The sequence below is a fragment of the Corvus kubaryi genome, unplaced genomic scaffold (assembly GCF_017639235.1).
Source record: "Corvus kubaryi isolate FWS band 111438036 unplaced genomic scaffold, C.kubaryi_AGA036_p1.0 138, whole genome shotgun sequence".
Taxonomy (NCBI): Eukaryota; Metazoa; Chordata; class Aves; order Passeriformes; family Corvidae; genus Corvus; species Corvus kubaryi.
In genome coordinates, this window is record NW_024580672.1 from 12,331,052 (window position 1) to 12,356,967 (window position 25,916).

Consider the following 25,916-nt stretch of genomic DNA (forward strand, 5'->3'; position numbering starts at 1 on the left):
TCTGCTCCACAGCAACACTGAAGCAGTAAATGAGGCAAAGAAAAAAATATGCTGTAGGAAATCAAGAGCTCAATGGAGAAAATGTTGCTGAGCTTGTCAGATAGCTTTGAAGCAGGATGGGTTTATTTTTGTTTGGTTTTTTTTTTTTTTTTTTTTTTTTTTTTTGTTGCAACAAAGTTGCACCAACCAAGGCTGCTGATGATCCTGGGCTACAGAATTCCCTTTCCAGCAGTATGTGGTTGACCATGGGAAACTAACTTCTGGCTAAGTAGATTCTCAGATCTGCTCCGTGCTGATTCAGCCCCAGTGAGCCCTCTGGAAGACAGAGTTATTAAAGATGTGGAGGGCATTCTGTGGGGCTGGGAGACATTTTGCCAAGGAAACAGCAGTGCTTTTATTATATGAATTAATAACTAGCCCTGGGTGTGCTTCCAGAGCCAGAGCATATTAGAATATTAACAAGGAGGTGCCATTCCCTTAAACCAGGCAAAGGGGTGAAGCAGGGGGCTAAGTGGTGGTGGATGGTTGCTGAACTTGGTTGTGGATACCCATAAAACAAGCAGGTAAAGAGGATTCCTCTGGCTGAACTGGAAATTCAGGACATTTCTTGTTCAGTCCATAAGGGCAACATCAGCATTATTTAGGGCTTGCCACAAAAGGGTGTTTTTAAGCAGACATATTCAGAATAATTACTTTGATTTTCTGTGGGTTCATATTCTCAAGAAGAATGACATCCCTGGCATTACTCTGGAATAGCTATCCCACTTTATGTTCATATTGCAGTTTATTCTGGAATAATTTCTACAGGGATTCTTGCTGCTGAGTTCACTGTGCTAGGATCACACTGGAAATATCCCCACTCCTTCCTTCTGCTCTCTTAGAAACACTTTGCAGGGAACTAGAAACAAAAGAGACTTCATGCTCATTTAGATTTTGTACAAGACTTCCTTTATTATAAATAAAGCTGCATGAGAAGATCTATACAAATTCAACAGTGTCCTGCTATAGAAGCAGCGGTTTAAGTACAGCATTGTCAATCAAGGAAGACCTTAGTTTGCAGAATTCTGGTGTCACTGCCCATCTTGGCTGCATTGCCAAGATTCATCTTTGTACTAGTTTTGCTTCTGAGCTACCATGTTATGCACAGACAACCCCAGTTCTAAAAAAAGACAAATAATAAATAAAGCTGTTTCCAAGGTAAGGTCCTATGAGAGCCAACCCCTCACTGAGCAGCAGCAAAGCTGTTACAGGTGCTTTAAGTCTCATTTCTTCACCACAGAGAAAACACTGCAAAGACTTTGCATTAAAAATGGCTGGTGAACACCAAATCCTGCTGCTTGGATACTGGATACATTTTTGGATCATTTTGCTTTACATCCCTGTAAGACCTGTATACAGAGCAACTTGCAGAGAGAGAAACTGTTTTCTGTGTCTGCTTAACAGTGAACACCCAGCATCTCCCCTTAGAAGAGACATTCAGCTCCTAAACAGCACTAATAACCTTAGACCAAGACATTTTCTGAAGGCAAATGGCTCCTGAGGCTATGCTGTAGATCAGTGGTTGCTATCAACCCACCACTAATTCCATTGCTTTGACAGAGCCTGTAAGAAAATACTAAAACCACAAGTTGAGGGCACAGGGAGTGGTTGGAAACCAGTGGAAGGCACTCAGAGTTCATCTGTTGAATTCACTTGGTTAGCAAATAGCAAGAACAGTACTGAGGCACAAGAAAGAGGCCATTTACCTTTCCTTAGGATGTCTCACATCCTAAGGATGTGAGATACAGGCATGCCAAAGAGATGTCTGTTACTCAGGTTTGTTACTCAGGTGTCATATGCAGTTTGGTTTTAAAAGAACGTTTTTCGCTTCAAACCACAAAATCTCACTTCCACTCCCACCCTTTAAAGCTGCTTCCTATGAATACCCACCCGGATTTTAATCAAGGCAGAACTACACATGGGCAACACTAAAAATTCTTAGGACATTTTTGCTGGCTGATGGAACTGGATTGTCTTAAAAACCTTATTTTGCGAAATGTGAGTGTGGGCTTTTACTGATAGGCTAGTATTTGGTAGGCAAAGATTTGACACAGGAGAGACAAGGAAGTCCAAGGAATGACGTGCTTCACATCATGGCCTCCTTGTACCACAGCAGAGGTGTGGTCCGAAGAAACTGTGTACTAGCCTATCTTCTGATGGGATATGTCTGTACCTTTGGCTTGTAATGAAGATCTCCTCTCTGAGGCTGACTGGAGCACAGCTTATAATCACAGAGAACCCTTCCCCCCAACAGGCATGAGTGGGTTCCCTCACAGCCTAAATGCACAGACCAGATCACTTTAAAGGTGCTCAGGGCAAAATGGGCACATTGCATGTAGGAAAATTAAGCCAAGCAATTTGCTTTCAGTGGAATCAAACCTATAAATTACTTGATTCAGCTCCAGCTTGTGTTCAACTAAACCCCATGGGAACACTTCAGGGTCAGTTTGGGCATAAGAGAGAACAGGCATACAAGTACAGAAAACAAAGAACAAAAGATTTCAATCCACTTATCAGTTCAGGTTCCCTTTGAGTCTGAGCAGTGGTGCTTGGGGCTGTGTAAAGACGAGTTTGTGCATGTTTACAAGCCCATTGCAACTGGCTTGCAAAGCTTTGTTCTGACATTTTAATAGGGGAGTTACCTTATTCTGTTCAACAGCCTTTTCTTCTCATGCTCCCCCTGCTCAACCTTATATAAAAGTTATTTTTCAACTCTGAATGTAATTTCCTGAGGGACCTGGGTTGCAAATTTGTTTCTGTTCTTTGGACAGTCTAAATTTAGACTCCTGACAGGAAACGGCAGAGAAATTCTAATTTCTCTCTGGCTGGGCTTGGGGCACATTTAGAAGCAACTCCAACCACAACTGCTCCAGCGTGACCTGTCTGCCAGCAGTCCATGTAAAGCTGCATCTGCTACGGGCACTTTGCAGTAAACCTGGGCAGGTAAAAATGGCAAATGGCCTGGGTTTGCAAACAACTTACACAGCTTCCAATGCAGCCTCCAGGCTCCAGTATTGACCCACCCTCCCATTACCTCTGCTTGTCACTACCTGCTTGCCATGTCCCCTGAGATTGCTCCTGCTCTTTCCTATTGAGGAAAGCCCTCTTGGCTGTACTAAGGAAAGCCAGGGGCTTACAGCACTCGTTAGCGTCAGCAATTAGTCCTGCCCTGTTGCTCTGCCAGCCCTGGCAATCTCCCAGGCACTCATCACCAAGGATGCTGAAGCAAACACTGATGATCCACGACTTTTGCCTGCTGGCATTACCCACCAGCCTCTTCTCTCCCATTCCTACCTACCACATACTTTCTGCTCAGAGATCCTACTTAACTACCTGTGGTAATAAAAACCAAGGGAGGCAGCACTTTGAGCATAGTTCCCTGTCACCACCTGTGCTTTCTTATAAACCAGGTGTGGAGACACGAGTTACAGCTTTCTCTGCCTTTGTGTGTGAAGTGTCCCTCACTGGTGGAGGGAGAGATGAGCAGACACCAAGGAGGTGGTGAAACAGTTTTTACCAGGAAAAGGGAGGAGAGGACATGTCTATGCAGAGTTTGTTTATCAACTGGATAAGGCTGGATAGCAAGCTTCATGCTGTATGCTGTCCCCAGCAGTGATACAGGATTCAATCTTCTCTCTGATGTGAGAGAGGATTGATAAAAAGGGACCCGTGGAGTGACAGTAAAAGCATCCCTGACGGGTCTTACCTCACAGAACAACTATCCTCTTGTAAACAGGATTAAGGGAAGCCCTAGTGTAAAACTTTGCAGGAAATCCTAGTGTAAGAAAATGGTAGGAAAGGTCCCTTAGCACTGGAGGCCAGGCTCCTGGGACCAGCATAAAGCAATTATGCACTGAGGCCCTGGCTTGGACCCCACACTCAGGAGGTCAGGATCTCCTGAGTCCTCTCCTCCAGCAAAGCCACCTTGCTGGGGCTGGGCAGCCCACTGGCACAGCACTAACGTGCTTCCTGTGGGATTTCAGGCATTTCCATTTTTGCACTGTTTTTTTTTTAGCCCATGCCTCAAGATTCTCCCCTGGCCTGAAAGCCTGCAGCAGCTCTCCTCCTTTGCACTCCCAGCTCAGCAAATTACAGTCCACTAGTGCAGCTCCTCAGAGCAGCAGTCTTTAAAAAGATTGAGGAGAATGTATAAAGTAACTATTGCCTGCATATATGGAGCAGAAGAGATGCAACACGGATCACAAGGCAGCTGCAGACAACACTGCCCAGGTCTACTACATGAGCATCTTTTGCATCCCTTCCTTCTCCTCCCTGCTGGCCTTGGCCTAATTAAAACCACGTGCAGAGTCACATTCTCATTTGGAAGGTGATTGTTTACTCCTGCTACCAGACTGCTGAGATTGGTTTCATTACAGGATAATTTTGGAGAACTGCTTCTTTTACGAAACCAAAACTTACAGCAGTCATAGAATCAGAATAGTTTGGGCTGGAAGGGACCTCCAAAGATCATATAATTCAACCCCTGCTTTTCCTTTCTCTCTAGGCTGTTCTCAAGCCTTAGTGCCCCAAGGTAAGGAAAACAAACAACCCAAAATGTCAGAACTCAATAGTGGTGTTTCTGTTATCTAAGGTAAAAAAGGTTCCTGTTCATAGATCCATACCAAATGGGCAGGAATATAAACCACTAGCCATGTTACCATGGAAGACTTAAATGAAATGGTCTGAAGACACAGACCCTGCTCTGCTACATCCTCCCACAAGAGAAAAAATGTGCAGGGGTGTTTTTGAAGGACAGGACAAGCCATTTAAATTGCTGTTGCAAGTCCAATCAAGAAGGCTTTTTCTTCTCTTTTTTTTCTTTTGTTTTAATTGCAGTTCCCTTTTGAAGCTGTGTTTTATTTAAGGATTTTCATCCAGTCCAGATCTTGTGCATGACCCTTGTTGTCTCCACACCAGCATGGAGTCTAATGGTGCACTTTCCATTGGTGAAAGAGCTCCTGCTGTCTGCAAGCAGACAGGCTGCTTTGATCCCAAGATCCTGTCTCTGATTTCCCCCACCCTGTTCTTATCTCCCCCTTCTGAAGGAAATGAAGTATATGGCCACCATCACACCCCCCACCCCCATTTGCATTGCAGGCATCTGAATAAATTACTTGTATTTCTTGCTCACCACTGCTGTAACATGACTGAGGCAAAATAGAAAAATATATTCTTAGCTGCATAAAACCAAGCACAGCAGTGGAACAGAAATCTACTTCAACACTGTATCTTCCAGTTTCCCCCTATTCTCCCCTCATTGCCTCTTCCTTTCTGCAGGAACCATGGTCCAGGACAGGTTCAGCTCCAGACAAGAAGCTGTATTGGCAAAGTTAGCTGTCTCCAGGAGGCTTCAGGAAGTTGCCCTCTGGACTTGTGCTTAGAGTTTGGCTTTGGTTAAAGGCGTTCCTTACGGATCCCATTGGTGTGTGCAAGGGGAATGTGCACTGTGTACTCATTGATCAGTGCAGACATGTTCCTGAGCATCTCGTGGAATGTGTCCACCATCTTCCCATAAATGTCCCTGCGTAGCACAAAGGGACGGAAAAGGTTGAGAGGCTCAGCCCTCTGAAATATGATGGGGAAACCCAGCTCTGCTGGTACCTTCCCATTGCCAATAAAGAAGTGATAGAGCTTCTTTTCATGCAAACATTTCTCTAGGAATTTCAGCATGTCCTGTAGGCGGGCCTCCAGCTTTTCTGGGGCCCAGTCCTGACTGGGACGTGCCTGCAGGAGATGCAGCAGCACTGTCTTCAGGTGGTAGTTGGTGAGCCCGCTGGGACCTGTGAGGCTGCATTGCTTCCCATGGAGGAAAGAGAGGATCTGAAGGCAGCTGACGTGGCAGGCATTGGCAGGCAGTGTTTTGGAGACCAGCTGGATGAACCTTCTCTCATACACTGAGAAGGTGAGAAACCAGTGGGTGCTGGAGGGGATGTCTGCTGCCAGGCTGCTCCGAGGGAAGTGGGAGATGAAGTAAACGTCAGAGTTCTCATACTGCACCACAGGGGTGAGGTTGAAGGCAATCGATTTCCCCGATTTAAATTTTATCTTCAGGGCTCCTGGTGAGTCCAGGAGGCTGAAGGAAAGGTCAAATTCATACTTGTGGGAGATTCTGTTCCAGGCCTTGGTGACAGCAATCTGGAACCACTTCATGACTTGGTCAGCATCCAGATATTGAGTATTTTTGAAGCACAGGAGGTCTTCCATCTCACTGCTGGGCCTGGTACTACTGACCTGGCTATGGAGGAGGCACAGCATATCTTCCCCTAGTTTAGTCTTGTCACAGATGCAACCTGTTGCATCCTCATCTGCCCTGCACACCTTGATAGTGCCATAACCTTGTTCATCTGGGGGAAAAGAGTCACCAGAGCACCAGGTTTGGCAGCGAAAGCAGTAAGGCTCTGGGGGGGCAAAAGGCACTATCAGATCACAGACGAAGGGTTTGCGCACTCTCCAGTTCTCATACATGCTCCCCACACCCACGCAATCTTCCACTTCCATGTCGGCATCCCGGTTACAAACACTCCTCAAGGCCTCCAGCAGGTCATCTGCAAAGCCCTCCACCATCTCCCGCATCCTGGCCATGTCTCCGGTGGTACCCAGGATACGCTTCTCATAGAAGCTGGCCAGAACAGCCTTGTCAGGGAAGGCCACTCCTTTAAATGCTTTTCCCAGGACTGCCATGTCATCTTCTTCTCCTCCTGTGTCCTGCCAGTTCCCCTCTTGGAAATCCTGCCTCCAGAGCTCAATCAGCAGGAAAATGACCATGGAAAGGGCAGTCCACATATCCCATCGGACTTTTTCCTCTTTGCTTTCCTCCACTACCACTGCAGCCTTTTCCAGAGCCTTCTGTGTGGCTTCCTGGTCCGCGATTTCCTGCTCCAAGCGCAACTGCTCCAGCCGAAGGCTCTCCTCCCGCTCCTTCATCTTCTGGATGATTTCTTCCGTGTTCTCGGGGACGGTGCCATTCTCCTTAGGGAAGAAGAGCGGGTGGTTGACAATAGCTGTAATCACCAGTAGGCACACCCGGAAGAGTCCCACGGGCATGGCAATTCCTTCCCTGGAAGAGAGAGAAAGGTGGAATGACCCATGATTCGAAATATCTTCCCTCAAGTGAAAAAATGAAAGGAACTCCCCACTGCAAGAAAAACTTTGACATCCTTTCTAGCCCTGAAAATAATGCTTGAATCTAGAAACTCCTACGTGCATGGCCCTTTCTGCAAGTTAATAACCAACTTCCCAAAGAGGCTTTATCAGCTGACAGTGAGATGGAAGAGGCTCTTATTAAATGAACTGCGAAAAACAGAACTGTGAAGGCACTTCCTGCTGTCAACCCCTTGTGATGCTGTTAGGCAGTATGGGAGGGCATGTCCTTCCTTTGCCTCTCCTTTAATATTCCCTGGACAGAAAGGAAAGAAAGAAGCAAGCAGAACCTCCCCAGGTGTATAAAAGCAGGGCTGGAGACGAGCACTGCTTTTTCTCACCATAAAGCTAATATTTCAGATATGACAATGGTATAGGCAGGTCTGTCCTGGCCACCTTCCATGTTAAGCATGTCTGGGAACCCACACAGCCTGCTTGGATCAGGGCAGCCTTCACACATGAGGCACACATGAGTGGGAACAAGCCTGCACGGCTTTGTGCTTCTAAGCAGGAACTACAGGCAAAGCTCTTCCTGCCTTTCAGCACCACCAGCATCAGGCTGTGGCAAACCCTCCTGGCCCCCAGGATGCCTCATGATCACATTCCCCAGAAGAAGGGCAGAGACTCTGCTAAAATGGAAAGGGTTTCCTTTAGCTCAGTAGTTCCAAAAGCATCAGGTTGCTTATTTTTGGTGCTTATGACACTACTGACCTGTGGAAGACATTAGTAAAAACCATGGTTAAGCCATCTCCCCCAAGCAGCCCCTTAACAGCTGTGCTTGCAGCCAGCTCACTCCTGTTAGCAGTGACCTCAGCAAGGCTGTGAGTCACACCCCAGCCATGTGCCAGCAACAGTCCCATGCCCTTGGCATGACTGAGACCACTATGGTGTTTTGGAGTGACTTTGTGTGGTTACTGGCTCTGCTGCTCCAACCCCACATTTAATAAATCTCTCTGTGCCATGGGGCTCACAATGAAAGGATTTAATTCCCAACTTTCTGGGACATGGTGCCATTGCCAGGGTCTCTGCCTGGTGGTGACAAGGCCTCCCAGAGGGCTGGGCCAGATGGTGCTCAGGCTAAAGCCTGGCCTGTTTCCTCCCAGCTGGCATTTCTGTTTCTGGAGGGCTGGCATCACTATCAAGAGCCCAAGTGCCTGCCCAGGGCAGTACAATCTGAAGTTGTCACCCACTGCTGTGATGTTGGAAGCTCACCAGTTCCTCTTTCTAGCAGTATCACCTCTCAGTCCCAGCACAGGGAGATCAGAAGGACAAGATAGACAAGCAGGGATATTTCTTCTTCCAGCTGGGAAATTTTAGCACAGCTGCTTTAATGCCTCAAAAGTGCTTGAGAGAGAAGGGTTTCTGTTACAGAAATAAAGTCTATCAATAAAATACTTCATCAATCAGACCAGAAATAGCAATCTCATTCCTAAGTAATTCTGCTGTGGGATTGAAGCTGTTTCATAGAGAGCCAAGAGATGGTGAGGCCTCTGTGTGCTCCAGGAGGTCAGGGCTGTAATTCTGACCCCCTGGAATAGCTCCTTCCTGGCTTGAACCCAGCATGTTTTGGTGCCACAGCAATCCTGCTGTCCCAGCATCTGGGCAAGAAGGAAAATATCTCTGGCAATCTCATTTATGCCTCCACAGGGCACACAATAAAGATAAATGCATCCCAGTGGACCTTGTTATCATAACTGCACAACAAACTGCTGGTTTTGACTGCAGGAACCTGGATTTCCTCAATGTGAGCATTTACTGTACATGGGAACTGTATCCTTCGGCACACAATTATCTTTGCTTATGAGAGGGCTGGGACTGGAATAACCAGGGAAGGGAACAGGATTGAGATGCATTGTCCAAGCAGCAAGAAAATTCACACGGTGCTCAGGATAATGCTCCATGCCCCTCCCTGTGTAACATTTACCAACTACCCTTTTTTTAGATGCCATGCACATGCACAGTTAAATGTTCTTACGCAGACATTGCTCTGGAAATAGTTTGTGGCCCTATCCTGTCCTTTTTTACATTTACATTGACTCTTTAATTCATCAGGCAACAAATTAAAGATGAATTAATGTCCAAATCCGGGTGTTCCAGTTATTCAGTGAGCTCCATGCCTGGGCACATTTTAAAAATAAACTGGAGTCACCCTGCATTGCAAAGGGCTTTATCAGTTTGCTGGGGCAGGGCAGGAAGCGCTCGCGAGTTCCCTTCCTTAGTGCTATGCTCTTGCAGACCACATGTGCCTTCCAAGCTTAAAAATAACATGGCCAGGGGCCAGGTGCCTCCTTCTTGCAGTCTTGACCAGGATGACATCACTGCTCTGCTCTGCTAGACCACTGTCCCTGCACATGAAATGTTTTACTGTTACCACATTACTTCTAAGATGCGTAAGGCTGAAAGAAGTCAGCTTCTTTAGGATCTTCTTTCTCATGCCCAGCTGCCCATGGGCACACTGCTGCCACAGTTACCTGTCCCAAAGCTCTGCTAGCAGCAGGAGTTAGGCCAGACATCCCCGAGTCCATCACTGGCTGGCTCACTTGAATTCACTCCAGGTCACACTGACATTCTAGGATACCCCAGCTCATTTTGCAGGATTGGGTTAGGGAACTTGCATGCAACCTCTGCCCTCAGCAAACCCTACAGGCAACCTCTGGAAACTGGAAGTGACAAGATGGTCACATCATGTGGATTTGTGAGAGGAATATCTGTTTTCAGCCCACAGCGAGTTCTGCTGGTCAAAACTGCCCTTTTGCTACTGTAGCTACTGACTCCAGAAAATGAAGCCAAACATTAACCTCAGTTAAGGTTTAAGGTTAATGGTGCTCAGTGACTGAAGTCAGTGGAGCCTGGCCTCAGCAGCAGCAAGACTGGTACGGGCAGAGCGTTCCCACATCTCTCAGACACAGCTTTCCTGGCTAATAAGAAAGACTCAACAATACAGGTGAAACCAGTAGCACTGCCTGCTATGGCGCTCCAGCATTCCCCATAACAAAGGCTGCTCTTCCCCCTTGCTTTTAACTCCAGCCCAAGCTATTTAAGCCGGATAAAAATATTTATGCCTGCTCAGGCTGAGGCAGCTTTTGTGTGGGGAAGAGGGAGAGAGTCCAAACCTTTCCAAGCTGGAGACTAAGAAAGAGAAATGGCAATTTTTCAATCTATGTATCAAATTTAGCAACATTTCAAATATGGGGGAAAAAAATAAAAGGTATTCGTAAATTTTTAAACAGCAAGTTCTCCAAGCAATCTGCAACCTTTTCTGAATTTCTCACCCTGACAGTTTTTTACTTTAAACAACATCTGGACTCAGCAACAGGCTTACATCCTACCTACCTTCTGCAGAACCTCTTGTGGCAGTCCTGGGGCTCCAAAGACCCCCCCCCAAAGGGTGCCACAGTCTGCACCACAGGCAGGCCACTCCTGCCAGCAGCCAAAGCAGCCCTTGCCCTGCTCCCTGGGCCAGGTGAGAATGCAGAGACCCTCCCTTTCTTCTGTGGGCACGAAGCAGGGAAAGGTGGAAGAAGACCAAAGAAAGCTGCTTGGGAAAGGGAGAAGGGCCAGGGTATGTGAAATCTCACTATCTTGATGTAAAGCTGTCTCTGCTCACTGCCCAGCATGTGATGCTACTTGTTCAAACCTGCCTCTGGCACTAGAATTAGTTTCCTTCTGGGCTTTTCTGTGCCACTCACTCCTGCAGTGACTAGGGCCTTCACCGAGTTTAAGGTTAATGACCACTCTGCACAACCCTGGGAAGTGAGGGGGCAGACACCATCCCACCCTCCAGCTGGGAGTGAGCGCTCAGAGATAAAAACAGCTGATCACACTGCTGCTTGATTACAAACATCAGCTGCATCCTGCAGCACTTGGTATGTTCAAAGGGTCCACCAAGGGCACCTTCAGCCCTCCACCTTCAGCTCCCAGGCAGGTTAGCCTTCATCCTTTCAAATCTGAAGCTGCCTCCTCAGCTGGAGGATCCTGACGAGCACCAGACCAGGTCCTGGATGATGCAGGAAGCCCCAAGAGAGGAAGGGGAAAGGTGATGCTGCTGTCATACAGTTCAGGTTGGTGCCATGAAGCCACAAGCAGAGGGAGGCCAGCTCTCACCCTAGCCCTTTGCTGCCAATTTAGTGATGTTTGGCTCACCGAGAGCACAGTTCCAGGTAGCACAGCATAAGGAAAGGGAAACAGCACAGGAAGAAGCCTTCACAGAGCCAGGCAGCAGCAGCTCCGCCTTCAGCTTCTTCTCCTCTTCACAGCATCACAGAGGTCATACAGGGTTTGTGTGGACCAGCCTGAGGCAGATGCTGCCCTGTGGCAATGTGTGCTCTCCCCCTTCCCAAGCCACCCTTTCACAGGGCATTTCCCGGCAGGAGCAGCAAAGTCCTTCATGGAGATGATAATGCTCAAAGTCACAACAACATCCTGTCCCTTCCAGCTAAATGTGCTTAATTTCTGACATCCCCAAGCCTTCCTCACACCCTTTTCCATAGCGGCTTCAGACCCTTTTGCCTCCTGCTCAACCTGGCAAAGGAAAGAAAGAGACGGCAGCTTGCAATCTGCCTCTGCAGGCTGCTCGTGTGCTCTGAGCCCAGATAACCCTCTACCTTCTCTGAAGACATGGGAAAATATTTCTCTTTCATTAACAGTGCCTTCCTTTACTCCAGAGTTCCTCATATTGCTTTATTTTTTCAGCCATTTTATTCCTCTAGATTTTGAATCACGGTAAGCAAAACATGCTCTGGCTGGTGTTCAGCAATAAACCAGGTAGGAGAGAGCTGAAGCTTTGATTCTTAAATTGGAAAAACCCAAGTCAAGCCACTGAGTGCAGTTCAGTATTACACTGGAATACGCCAAGACATCACTTACAACACACTCGATTGTTTCCTGCAATCTGTCTGACACAAAAGGCAATGAATAGGTGGCTGCTACATTGTGTTTTGCTTTGGTAGGCTGCAAGAAAAGAGGCATTTCAAGTAGATGATAGAAAATACAGCTGGTTGGGAGGCCTTTTTCGTTGAAAGCTGCCAAATTTTTAAAACCAGAACTTTCATGGGAACAAATATGATTTCTGACTCTCTCATTGGGAAGATCCTTGAGGTTTGGAAAGGACTCTGCTACTTGTTTTGACTGAGATTAACACCTCAAACCATCCACCAATCTGCAACAGGGACGTTCTTACTGGCGACATGCGAACCTCAGTGTGAAGGGTTTCAGGCTCAGCTCAGCTGCACTTCCTCACCGTTGAGCTTCTGGGAGCTCTGTGATTCCTTCTCTTGCTGCACAACAGTAAACAAATTACCTTTCAACCTTTGAGTGTATAGTCTGAAAAAAGCTTCTGCTGCATTTACAGAGATCTAGGCAAGAATAAAAGTTTGCTGAAAGCGTTTAGTAATGCACCATATCCTTCTCCAACTTGCAAGTATCACTGCCACCTCTGCAGGTATTCAGATATGATCCAGCTGCCACTAAAAGAAATCAGGTTTTCTCTTAGTGGCGACTACAACCTCTGATTTGTAAGAAACTCACAAAATGACAGGAAAATGGGCAATGCAGAGATGCAGGTCAGTATAACTGTTCCTGCCAAAAACCTGGACAGAGGCACTTCCTTAGACAACCCCATACCCACACAGCACAACGCAGCCAGGACAAGCTCTTGCTCTCCCATCTCCTGAGCACACAGTCAACTGCAGAACACACAGCCCAGACAGGAAAACTAAGGGATAAAAATCCAATACAGAGCCTGAGCAGCACCAGCTTGTGCTTTCTTCCACTTGAACTTTCAGCTCCTATGAATTAAGCTGTGTGCAGCACGTCAGTGGGATGAGATGTCGACTGGGACAGAACAGTGCCAGCCACAGCAGCTCTAACTCATGTTCTGACCTGTTTTTTGAGCATTAAATTAGTGCTACAGACAAAGTACCAAATTCCAGCTGCCAGCACAATCTCAACTGGTTCAGCCCCGGCAGATGGGATTGGGCTCTGTCTTTGGCTCTCTACCAAAGCCACAAGTGGGGAAGAACCAAATGCACCAATACATGAGGTGCAGGGGCCTGGATGTTGACACTGGTAACACAGCCACGTTTAAAACCAGGACAAGCCAGCTGCCCTGCCCAGGACTACGGCAGTCGGGTATGGCACAGCAACCTCCTTCCAAACCATGCCTGGAAGCCACACCCCAGATTAGCTGCTTGGCCACAGCACAGCAGTTGGACAAGGCCAGTTGCCTGATAGCTATTGTTCTGCTGTTTGATTGAGAACGTTAGCCTTTCGTAATATCCGTGGACATCCTGTCCCAGGCCTGCTGCAGTGCCAACAGGGTCAGTCGCGCGGCCCGAGTCGGACATCCTGCCCAACAGGTCTGCTGTGGACTTTCGGAAACAATATTTTTCTCCTGGAGGTCACCAGAGCAGGTATTTCCAAGGAAATGCTGATGCTCATCCTGTGTACAGGACTAGATAGCCCTCCCTTCCCACGGGCAGGCAGATTCGCGGGGGATAAGCATGTGAAGGGCACTGACAGTGCTCTGGTGAGAGGAACGACACAGAATTCAAGTCCAGGATAAAATGGCCCCCCTTTATTAATGAACTAAATCTGTCTTTTTATAACTTGGTTCGCAATAGAGGAATGATATGATTGGTCCATTGATCAACCACCTACCAGTGTGATTGGCTGAACAGTATAACACCCATTTCCAAAATATTTCTTCCAGTGTACCAAAGCGATCTCCACAACAACCTGCACCTGTGAGATAGTTTACAAAATCTCAAACTGTTTCCCAGCTAGGCTGCGTGAGAATGGAGACTTTCACAGGCGGCTGTAGAAAGCTAGAAAATTTCTCTGCTAGCCTTTTAGTATCCACAGAGTAGACCAAACTTTTGTGGGTTTTGTTGGTTTTGGCTTTTTTTTTCTGTTTTTGTTTGGTTGGCTGGTTGGTTTGTTTTTTTGTTTAGGAGGAGAAAAGACACACACAAAGAAAAAACCCTTAACTTACCACCCTTACTGGCACCCTCTTCCTCTAACCCAACATGATGGGACCCTGGGCAATAGTTGATCATTCCCTTGCACACTCTTTCATCAGCACAGATGGACAAACACCCCTGCTGCTCCACCAAAAGCCTGATAGTGTCAACCACAATGTATGGAGCACTGTCACTGCACACAGGCTCTCTGGCCTCCACCTGGTGCTCACGCTGGGCCCCACTCTGGTTGTCACCCCTTCAGCCACACAACAGCTCCTTGCATGTGAGGAAGCCATGGCTCATGGATCTGGCCTGGCAGTCACTTCAGGGAGAGGTGGTGAGTACAGAAAGGGTTCAATTGCCAAGATGTTTGTTTAAATCTGCCTCCCTTTTCCCCACTTAATTCTCAGCAAGGCAGAAAAAACCCACACCACTGCTGTTAAATCAGGCAGTGGTTAATCTGGCTCTCCTCATCCTGTGGTAAGCATATGCATCCTTGTACATACAACTTAACTGTACACCCATTGGAAGGAATGCTTAGTTATTAAAAGAATTGGTGGAAACTTTCTAATAAAGTTGATTTCCCAGCAGGGACACAGCACTCCAGCACATCTAAAAAAGAGCACATGTGGATATTGACAGGGCTCAGACATGACTTGCAGTGTGATTACGTTTTACATGTGAAACTATGAAGTCCCATTTCAGTCATGAACCATGAGCATTAACGTATTACAGACAGCAAAAAGCACAATAGCTGCCAGACACTTCCACACCAAACAAAAACACAGCAAAAAGAAATTGTCATTGCAGGTTGGGAATTTGGCTGATCTGAGATCTACTCCATCACAGTCTCGACTCAGTGACAAAGCCACACTCACAGAGACCAGCAGGGCCAAATATGTGCTTAAACAGAACTCAAAAACGCTGGATGGGGTTGAAGGTTTGTGTGATATTGGACCATTGTTTTGCTAACTAGTCACTGCTGTTTGTATTCAAACAATAGGGGAAAAAACTGTATTTAAGAACTGGCTATTGTTGCCAAAACATCACCACAGAAATCAAAAGCAATGCTTTATTCCATTGCCTGAAATCCCAGCTTTTTTTTTTTTAAACACAATATAGTTCTTTAAATAAAGTAAAAAACAAAACACAACCCATCAGCCTGTGAAAGCCCCTGCAGGGATGGGTAGAGGGTGTGGAAGGAAGAGAGAACAAGAAGAGCACTTTTACTGCATTGCCCCATTTCCTTGCCTCTGACCAGGATGACTCCCTGATCTAAGCAGAGACACTGTGCATTGCACACAGACTCTGAGGAAGAATCAAACCCTGTTACTTCATTACCTAGTGACTCTAGAAAAGATCAGGAGAAACAACACAAATGCTTTGGGAAGCAGAAATCCCAGTCTTGGCTCACTTGCCATAAACCTAAAAACTGCCAAGACAGACGCATGCACACAAATATGTTGGCTGCAGAGTACTTCTGGCTAATCCCGCTCTTCAAAATGAGTTTGAATAAATAAAAAGCAGCAGAAGTCATACAAGAAAACAAACTGCCCCACTTCCATACAACATTTTCATGAAGCTTATCCTTTCAGCACTCATGGCCATCAACCCAGAGCCATTTTCACCCAAGGGAATGAATCGGCCTATTGCCACATGCACCCATATTTAATAATTTGCATGTGCTCGCTGCTCAGTCCCCTCTTCTTACCAAGAAAACAAAACATCTCTAAGCTCTTTGTTTCCCTGAAGAATTTGCAAAATGAACGCTGGGAAGAAAAACTAAAAGATCCAAGGGGAAAGGAGTGATGTAACCTGCAGGGCTGCAGCAGAAGTTTCAAACACACATACTAAGATTGTGAAGCCACGTGGTTTTCATTTGGGATGTTGGGGTGAGCACATACGGTTGCTTTCTTTATACCATAAGCACAACAAAGGAAGGCTTTGTTTGAAAGCCAAGGGACAGCCTCTCGGCTCACTTAAAGGCTAAGTTACAACGTAATGGGAACTGTGACTCATAGCTGTGGGGCCCCTGCTCACGGGCACAAAAACCCCTCTGCTGCAGCAGGCAAGGAGCTTGGCAAGGAACAAAGCCTCCACCTCCACATGGGAGACCCAAAGCATCCAAGACTAGTAGCAAATACAAGGCTGAGCTGAGAGCACGTGTTGTGGATGACTTAGCACACAAATACCTCCCTTTCAGTCGACATTTCTTCCTGTAACTCCCTCAGAGTGTGAGATCACAACCCTGCACCTATTCCAAGAGCACGATGCAGCTCTGAGTCAACAGGAAGGTGGGATAAACATCATCCAAGCACCTTCAGACCATCTTTTGACTTTGGCTGCAGAAGAGCATTGCCATGGTTCTTAGACTGAGCATAGCCATCTCACTAGGTGGGACCACACTAGAGCTCTGTCCTTAAGTCACCTACTGTGCCAGATAATTTGTGCCATTTTGTGTTACAGGAGGGGAGGGTCAACTGGTGGATTCCAGCTACTCAAAATAAAGACATCCCTTCCATCCTTGCCCCCACAAGACTGGAAGATAAGGGTAGGTTTTAATTACCATGAGTTGCAATCTGCAGTGCAGAGGTGTCTGTGCTGCTGAAACTTCAAGTATTTTCCCTCACATTTCTAACAGTCCCAAGGTATTTGGTTGCTAAATCCCCAGAGGCCTTTAGAAATCAAACTCTCCTCCGAAACCAGTGGCAGTAAGGTACCTGAACATCCAGGAGGAAATAGATCAGGATCGAAGCATTCTGGATGCAGATATGGAAGATCAAGCTCCTCTGGGAAGCACTATAGTGTGAATATCAAGTGTGACATTTTAAGTTTGAGAACATCTCCTCAGCTCCACCTCTGCTATGTGTTAACACTCTACAAGAGCTTAAAAAATAGGAGAAAAAGGAGGTCTGAAAAAGCAATACAGTTTCTTCCCTCTGCCTACACGCACGGCTTACACTGTGCCTGGATGATTTCTGGCAAGTCTCTGTTTACTTTTTTCTGAAAAACTTCCAGCAAATCTCTGCTTCTCAAGGCAGTCTAGACTACTTCTTAGCTGCCCCTACCTGCAGGAAAATCTCCTTATCACTGCATGTGCTTTCTCCAAACAAGCTGTATGGATCCCTGCTGGGATCCTGGCACAGGCAGGTGGTATCTTGTCTTAGGGAGCTGCTTCACCTCCTTGCAGACAGTGTGGGAACCATTTGGTCCCACTCCTCATCAGGTGCTCACCACTCATCACCAAACCCTCTGCAATTTGGAAGAGCTGAAAGCAAGGCATTCTGAAGCCGATTCACATTGTTTTTATTTGGGTTTGACCACAAACTCTTCCTTTTCAACTGATGGCACCCACCATCCCTGGAGGCAACCCATGAAAAGATGAGTTGGTGACACAGGTGGCTCAGCTGACACCTTATAACTCATGTCCCTTTTCCTGCTCAGGGCACAAGAACCTTCTCTATGTGCTCTTCCCCTGGTTTCAAAAGTGAGGGAACAGTAAGTTTTCCTTTGCCAGGCAACCAGCATAACCCTATGAGTTGGAGACTGTGCCTAACAGGGCTTAAATTCTGCAACAGTTGGCTGCAATGGTCCTCATGCTTGCCAACACCATGCTTGGTTTTCCTGAGCCACATACATGGCAGTGGGGTGCACCAGACGTTTTCCCTATAAATGCTGAAAAAGCATCTCTGCCTTGAGGCAAATACTGCTGATACAAATAATGTGCTAGATCAGCCAGAAAAACCTGACTCTGGAGGAGGGATAATAATGAAAGATGGCGAATGGAAAGGAAAAAGAGAAAGAGCTTCATTTACACACAGGAGAATGGCAGTGGGCCAGCTCTCACAGCTTTGATCGGGGCTGGCTGGAGGAGCATGCCAGGGAACTCTGTGAGCTGAGCTTTGCTAGAGCAGAGCAGCTGTTTGAACTCTGTCATGGGAAAAAGGGGACAGACACCACCCAACACAGATCCAGAATAAATAAGTAAAAAAAAAAAAAAAAATCACGTGGAAAGCATGAACTAACAGGTACTCAGAGCTGTAGCAGGACATTGTGGCAGCCAGGACTGCTGCTCTGGCAGTTCCCTCTGTCATCAGCTCTGGTTCTTGCCTTCCCACCACTGTTACCCACAGACCCTCCTGTCACACGCAGAGCAGCACTGCCAGACATCTTGGTTTCACCCAGCAGTTCTCCTTTCAGCGTGTTTTTAGGGGTTTTCATACAAACGTGAAAACTCTACACATCGCTGGCTTGTGAAAACAGTTTCCCTTTGTCTGCCGCTGCTGTCACCCTTGATCATCTGGAAGTTGTCCAGGCACTCCCAGGCATTTCTCTCCCTCTAACACTTAGAAGAGGGGAATTCCAGTACTTTCCCAGTCTGGGTAAGGTACTTCTGGCAAGTTCTCCTGCACAACAGAAAATGCATCAGTAGCTGATGTCAGCAAAGCTTTGGACCCTTTCTTCTGCCATCACTCTCTGACTAGATCCCAACTGTACCAAGCAGTCAAATAAAAACAAGTTTATATTGAAAGTCCAGAAGAGAGAGGCTTTTAACACTGATCTTCCACACTGAAGCCATTTCCAGATTAAACCTTCACAACATTGCTACTTTTGCTTTGCAAGAAGCTGTCTCCCTCACTGCTGGGAACATTTCTAAAATATGAGCCACACCAATTTCCTTTCAGCATTTCTGCTGCAAGGCTCAAGATCTCCTAGTGAGAGCCCATCAAGAAACTTTTTAAAATCCCATCAAATCTGGAAGGAAGAATGACCCCTGGAGCACTTACCTGCTACACAGCTTTGCAGGTGCTCATTAAACTTCACATTACTACCATCACTGTGATGCAGAGAAGACTAAATTCAGCCACCCGCCACTGAAGCACAGCCAGGAAGTCTGCAAAACACAAAGAGAATGAATGAGGAAGTGAAGGCAGAAGATGGGTACATAATGCAGTTATCTAAATTAGGGATTGATTAAAAGAGAGATTAACTCATATGCCCTTACCTAATAAAATTATCATAAAAGCTCAAGAGACCAGAAATAATCAGTTTGAAGTGATCAGGGAAGAGTTAAAATGCTGCTTCTCCCATGGGAAAGTGTGCAGATCACACCGTGGGTCTCTCAGCCTTGCAGACCTGTCAGCAAGCAAGGACCTCCTCCTCTGACTCCATCCTCACCCACCAGCACTCTCCTTTTAAAATGGATTAGGGTCAAATGAGCAGCTGCATAAATGCAAGGGCTGGGACAGTTTTGTCTGGGATTAGTTTGTCTAGAAAAGCATCTAGCTACTGTAAGCAGCTTGTAAGGTAGAAATACTTGCTCGGGGAGTTGGGTTTAGAGAGCTAATGGGAGAAACAGAAAACACAGAAGAGGCAGGAAGCAAGCGTAAGAGCACAGGAAGATGTGAAACACAGAACCACAAAAGATAAACTACAATATTTTAGGATAGAGAAGTGAAGAAATTTTATATGCAACAGGAAACAAAGTCCCCCAGCCAGAAGCAGGAGAGGACTCAACAAGCTGGTTGCAGGCAGACAACAGAGACATTACCCAGCTGTGCACAAATGGGCTGGGGAGGAGGAATGCACCACCCTCATTTCCAGCTACCACCACTTCAAACCTTCCCACTGTCTTCATCCAAAGCCTGGTGAAATGATCAGTGTGGGCTGAGCTGCGCTTTAGAGTAGGGCTCAGGCTCCAGGGCTCAGCATTAGGTTGACACATCCTTGCTCTCTTGAACTCCTTCAATTCACCTCCCTCCTCCCACGTACCTGCTTTGACCAGACTGTGTGTACAGTTTCACTTCTCTGTGGAATTTCCACTGTGAGGCCAGATGGAGCAAATGGGCTCTGCTCAGCCCTCCCATCTTGCAGGGCTGCTGGTGCCTCTGCTCAACCTTTGCCACAACACCACCACCAGCAGTACATTGTGCTGAACACAGGAGAAAGACACCCCAAACCTCAACGGTCTGGATCTGCACTGTAATATCCCAGTGGATATTTGTAAGCCCTGAGGGCCTGCAATGTCTGGTCTCATGGTGGCTCAGGGCCAGTGAGGTAGAGCAGGTGCATCTGCTTGGAGGAAAGGAGCTACTAAATGCTGTGCAGGAACTGTTGCTTTGGGACTTACAATTCACTTGTTAAGATAATTTTCAAATCTCAGAAGAGAGAGCTTAAGTTAGGGTCTCCCTCAACTATGTGCATAGATGTTGGAGAGACCTTGACTGAACCTTATGGGTACTGGAAGGCCACAATGATGTCTCTTCTAGAACCTCCAGGCTGAACAACTCTCTCAGCCTGTTTTCATAGGAGAGGTGCTCCAGCCCTCTGATCATCTTTGTGGCCTCCTTTGCACCTGCTCCAAGAGTTCCATGTCCTTCCTGTGCTGGGAACCCCAGAGATGGATGCAACACTGCAGATGGAGTCTCAGCAGAGTGGAGTAGAGGGGCAGAATTCCCTCCCTTGACCTGCTGGCCATGCTGCTTTGGAAGCAGCCCAGGACACGGCTGGCTTTCTGGGCTGTGGGCACACATTGCTGGGTCAGTCCAGCTTTTCATTCAGAGAGACCCCAAGTCATTCTCCACAGGGCTGCCCTCAATGAGTTCTCCCAGTCTGTCCTCATATCTGGAGTTGCCCCAAATCAGGTGCAGCATCTTGCACTTGGCCTTGTTGAACTTCATGAGATTCTTGTGGGCCCACCTCTCAAGCTTGTCCAGGTCTCCCTGGATGCCATCCATTCCCTCTGTTGTGCCAACAGCACCGCTCAGCTGGGTGTCATCTGCAAAGCTGCTGAGGGTGCACTTGATCTCACTATGCCACTGATAAAGGTATTAAAGAGCACCAGTCCCCAAGGGACACAACTGGCTCTCGCCTGGACAGAGAGCCAATGACCACAACTCGCTGGATGTGTCCATCCAGTCAAATCCTTATCCACTGAACAGTCACCCCTTCCAATTCATTTCTCTCGAATTTGGAGATGAGGGTATCGTGTGGAATCATGTCAAAGGTCTTACAGAAGTCTAGGTAAATTAAATCAGTCTGTCTTCCCTTGCCAAACATTGCAGTCACTCCACCATAGAAGGCCACCAGCTTGGTCAGGAATGATTTGCCCTCAGTGAAACCATGCTGGCTACCTCGAATCACCTCTTTGTCTTGCATAAGCCTTCTTAATACTGCTTCCACGAGGAAGTCTGAGCAACTGAGTTTGTTTTGAGTCAGCCCTACACAAGAGCCTCCTCTCCTTGACAGAAATAAAAGCTGTCCCTGCTCCAGCGAAGCTCAGCAGCTTATCTGGCCTTCAGGTCATCGCAATAAAACCTGTTTTGCTGCTGGTCAAGGTTGGCTAAGCCAACTTTGCACGGCCCACGTGTGTGTGTAAGTATAAACAAGCTAAAAAAAAGAGCCCTGCTGCAGCTACACCCCAGGCCAGCTCTCCATCCCTCAAGCTGCCTGAAGGTTGGCTACCTGCCTCCCTGCCTGCTCCAAGGAGTGAGTGGGCAGAAGGTTTTGCTTACACAGCTGAGCCCACATCCCTGCAAAACCTGGAATTCATGGTTGGGCACATGACGATGCTACCCAGTGCACACCCTGGCCACGCTCTCTCCCTCTAGCCTGGAAACCAGAGTCTCTACCTCTCTCCGCCACCCAACAATTACAAGTGCCGATGGAAAATATGCTGCCTGGCAGCAAACCTGCTTTTTCCCCAGTATAAATGGATTGTAATAACACTTGGGAGAGAAAAAGCTGGCCCACCCAACAGTCCATTTTAAAGGGGACCTAAAGGAACAAGCCAGAAGCTTTTTTCAGCTTCCTTTTCCATTGCACCACTGCTACGGATTGCAATTGCAATTCTGCAGAGCAGAGTGAGCAGGACAGGACAGCACAGGATAGCAGGGACACTCATGCAGTGTCTTCATGGAGTTCATATACCTGTGTTAATTCATTTGCAGGCAAGCTCCAAGATACTGAAACCACAGTCAACAAGTAGACAGTTGCAAAAGCCAGACTAAAATTGTCCTTTGGAAAACCATACAGTTTTTCTTGAAAAACAAACTCAGAAATTAGTGAGATCAGCTTGTGAAACACCAGTGTTAGTTTTCTGTGGATCAGATTCCTTTCCAGGGTTAGTCATTGCCATGCAAGAAGAATCATAAGCATTGGCATCCCTCTGAGACATCATGCAGAGACACACAAGAGCCCTTACTGCCATGGATAGCACCAACAAAAAAACAAAAGGGGAGCAGGACATGCAGCTTTTGGTTACCCTAGTCATCACATGGCCCAAAACAATTACTCAAGAAAACCAAGTTCCTCAGTCCCTGACCAGGGATATTTAGCCTGACTTGAGGCAGGGAAGGTGGTGTAAAAAAAAAAAAAAGAAAAAGAAAAAATGTGTTCTTAGTATATAGTAATGCTCCAAGCAACAAGGAGAGGAAGAGAGCTAGGTGGGGAGGGGCACCACCTGAGCTCTTGATAAACAAGTTCAATGCCTTTGGTGTGCACAGGTCGCTTCTTCCTTGCAGATGCCCCTGGTGTGAACACAGATCACTGAGTCTCGTACACCCAAGTCATGCAAGCAAAAAATAGTGTCATCTAGAGCTGGGAGTCAAGAAACCCTCAGGGCTGGTCCCAGTACTCACATTGGTTCTCTGAATTTGGGAAATCAATTCACGTCTCTCCACATCTGTGGCAAGCACACTAAATATGTGCAGTTCCCACGTGAGAGCAGCATGAAGCATCTATTGTGCTGAAAACGAGGCTGAAGAGAAGGCTTGAAGTTTCTATTCCTAATTTCTATGCTCTACTTTTCTTTGAGGACTGAGAGAACCGCGTTCACTTATACTAAGGAAAATCTGATTCTAAAAGCAGATGCCTATGAAGGTAGCCAGAATCACTTTAGTCAGAGTTGCAGAAGAGCATTACCATCATCACCAAACCAAACTAAAAAACCTCACACAACACAATAGCGGCTCTCCTGTCCATGAGCTGCTTTCATGGCAGCTCAGATCCTTGCCTGGCAGCTCATGGCAAACATTTGCGCCTGAAGGAGATGCACTGAGTATGGGTGAGGCCTACAGCACTCATTAAAAACATATTAATAGTAATGTTTGCTTAGAGACACTGCTCATCTTGCCTGACCACGTAAGAGATGCCAATAGCAACATGTCCTATTTTCCTGAGATTTTAGCATGGCAGTTCCCAAAAGAACTGTTTCAGTGGGAGACTGCCAAGCTGAAGATGCCAAGGCCACTAAGGCTCATGTTCTGCACGTCAGTTTTACAGACCACTGACTTCCAGTATCACAGTCCTGGCTCACTCTGGTTTGAGCTACAAATACCTGCTGGCCACCATAAAAAACATGCCCACACACATGAAGAGCAGCTCTACTGAAAATATCCCTTCTTCAGCTCCACTGAAAACTTCCCTCCTCCTCTCTGTACTCATTAGTGAGATGTTGTGTATCTCAGAAGAAAGACAAGGAAGTTTTAAGCCCAAGCCGTGTAACACCGAACGTGCAGCAAAGCTCAGTGATGCATTTTCCACGGACTGTACATGTCGGAGGTCAGCGCTGGCCCCAGGACAGCGGGGCTGTGGCACCAGCAAAGGGCGATGGCCGAGAGCTCTCTGATCACACGGCTCGCTCCCGCCGAGTCCCTGCGGCCGCGCTCCCGCCGCTCCCGGCGCCCCGCGCCTTCGCCTCCCGCCGGGGCTGCACAGAGAGGGATGCCCAAAGCTCTGCAGGAACTTTGGTGGGCGCAGTGCCCCGCCTCAGGGGCCCGACCCTGCCGGTGGCCCGGTACCCACCGAGACGGAGAAGGCGCACAACACAAAAGTTACCCTGTGAGGAGAACCCGGGGACAGCCACACCACCGCTCCGTCCCCAAGGCGGGCACGGCCCTTCCCGCCCTCCCGCCCCCCCGGACAGACTCACCGGGCCGGGCCGGGCCGGGTTGGCGGCCCCGCTCCCGGGCGCTCCGCGCACACCGGCGCTGTCGGGCGGCGGCGGCTCCGCGCGGAGAGGGGCAGGAGCCCGCCCCGCCCGGGCTGCCGCTGCTCTTTGGTTTGCTGCTTCTCTCCTCCTTCAGACCACCCCCGCCAGCCCTAGGAGCCGAGCCGTGCCCCGGCGGGCGGCAGCGGGCTGTCTGATCTCCCCCTCGGCTCCCCCATTAGCTTCCCAGATGGTGTTGGACCGAGGGTACGGCGGACGGAGAGGAAATGCGCTCATCTCGCTTCTCGGATGTATTCTGACCTCCTGGTGGTCGTGCCTGAAAGTCCGGAAAGCAGTTGAAACACGTAACCTCGCGTACTGTTCTTATCAAAGCAAAGGAGTAGACCTCGGAGGTGCTGACCCATTTTCGTAATCAAAGCTGGCACAAGGAAAAAGTTGTGGAGCTGCTAACATCCTTCCGAGGCCCAGAAGTGGTACCAGTTTCTTTAGAATCGTAGCATATCCTGAGTTGGAACGGACCCACACGGTCAGGTCCTGGCCGTGCACAGGACAACCCCACCATGTACCTGACAGTGTTGTCCAAATGCTTGGTCCTTGTAGGGATGTGGGAACTGAGGCACAGCAAGTGTTAGCTAATGATCAAGGCCACAGTAAAGGATTTTTGAAAGTTTTCCAACACTACCCTCACTCTCGAGTTAAAGGCCATCTTGTATTTCTCACAGAAATAAGTTTTCTCAACAACTGTCACTTTCACAGGAAGATTAAGGGCATGAACATAGTAACATCTATGTGATTTAGGGAACTATATTGTACCTCTCCTCTTTCCACAGCATTGCAACAACGGGTTTATATCACTACTGCTCTGGCATGTTGCATGTTCTCCACCACCACTGCTTTGATTTTTTTTTTTTAAGCTCAGATGGTGAACATGTGCGGTGGTGGGAGACAATCTGCGTTTTATGTTGCACTAAGACTTTGTGCTATCAGGGGGACACCAGGCAAATGTGGTGGCACAGATTTATTCTGAGGCTGGCTAGCTTATGAGTGATAACTGGGACTGTTAAATCATTCTATTCTTTGTATTTCCTGAAGTGCTTGTCGAATTAAATAACAGTTTAAGTGTTATTCAAAGGGTTTGTGTTTGTAAATTTGTGTATACAGCTATTATTTCCTCAGTGTCCGAATCAAATTTATTCAGTTTTATTAGTAACCTGGATGTTATTAGTACATTCCTTCCTCATATGCCCTAATCTATGGAAATATCTCTAGCAAGAGCAGTACTGGAATCTCCCTGCTTCTCTGTTGCAGGATCCAGCCTGTCTGGTGCATTTTTTATTTCCCCTGGGAACTTCACAGCAGCTGGAGGAGAGAAAGCAGCTCCTTTGCCAGGATCACAGCTATTCATCACCTAAGCCAGAGGAAAATGTCTATTAAATATCACCCACATAAAGCCCAATAAGGTAGTAATTACTGATTCTGAATGTGTATCTATATGGATATACACAGTGGACAATACAAATCACTATAGTTTACAGTGGCTATGATTTGTATGTATCTGCAAAATTTCTCTGGGATACAGGGAAAGACCTGAACATTTTTCACAGGAAGGCTCACATCTCAACAGATTATATTACATATCCACCATCCTAGATTCAGGATCTACTTTCTGTGCCACCTAGGATAGTATAAAATTATGATAACAATACAATACGTGTAAATGGAAAACTCAAACCAAGACACATTCATTTGATTTGTGTTAGGGTGTTTTTGATGCAGCTCAGCAGTCTGAAAGAGGGAAAGCTAGAAGCACATATCCTGATAACTCTAGG

General features: G+C 47.2%; 1 protein-coding gene across 2 annotated transcripts; it reads right to left on the bottom strand.

Moving 5' to 3' along the window:
* Positions 1–925: 925 nt before the first annotated feature.
* Positions 926–24,126, bottom strand: LOC121660170 (inositol 1,4,5-trisphosphate receptor interacting protein). Of its 2 annotated transcripts, none has more exons than XM_042019272.1 (3): positions 24,070–24,126; positions 18,926–19,032; positions 926–7,096 (listed from the first exon to the last, which is right to left on the bottom strand). In XM_042019272.1, the coding sequence occupies exon 3, from the start codon at positions 7,081–7,083 to the stop codon at positions 5,434–5,436; it is 1,650 nt and encodes a 549-aa protein (XP_041875206.1). In that variant the 5' UTR covers positions 7,084–7,096; positions 18,926–19,032; positions 24,070–24,126; the 3' UTR covers positions 926–5,433. The 2 variants fall into 2 exon arrangements, with proteins under 2 accessions (XP_041875206.1, XP_041875207.1); XM_042019273.1 differs by lacking the exon at positions 24,070–24,126 and adding an exon at positions 19,144–20,376.
* Positions 24,127–25,916: the final 1,790 nt, after the last annotated feature.

What these genes read in the sequence shown, in the direction of transcription:
- LOC121660170 (XM_042019272.1), bottom strand. Translation starts at nt 7,083, where the DNA reads ATGCCCGTGGGACTCTTCCGGGTGTGCCTACTGGTGATTACAGCTATT.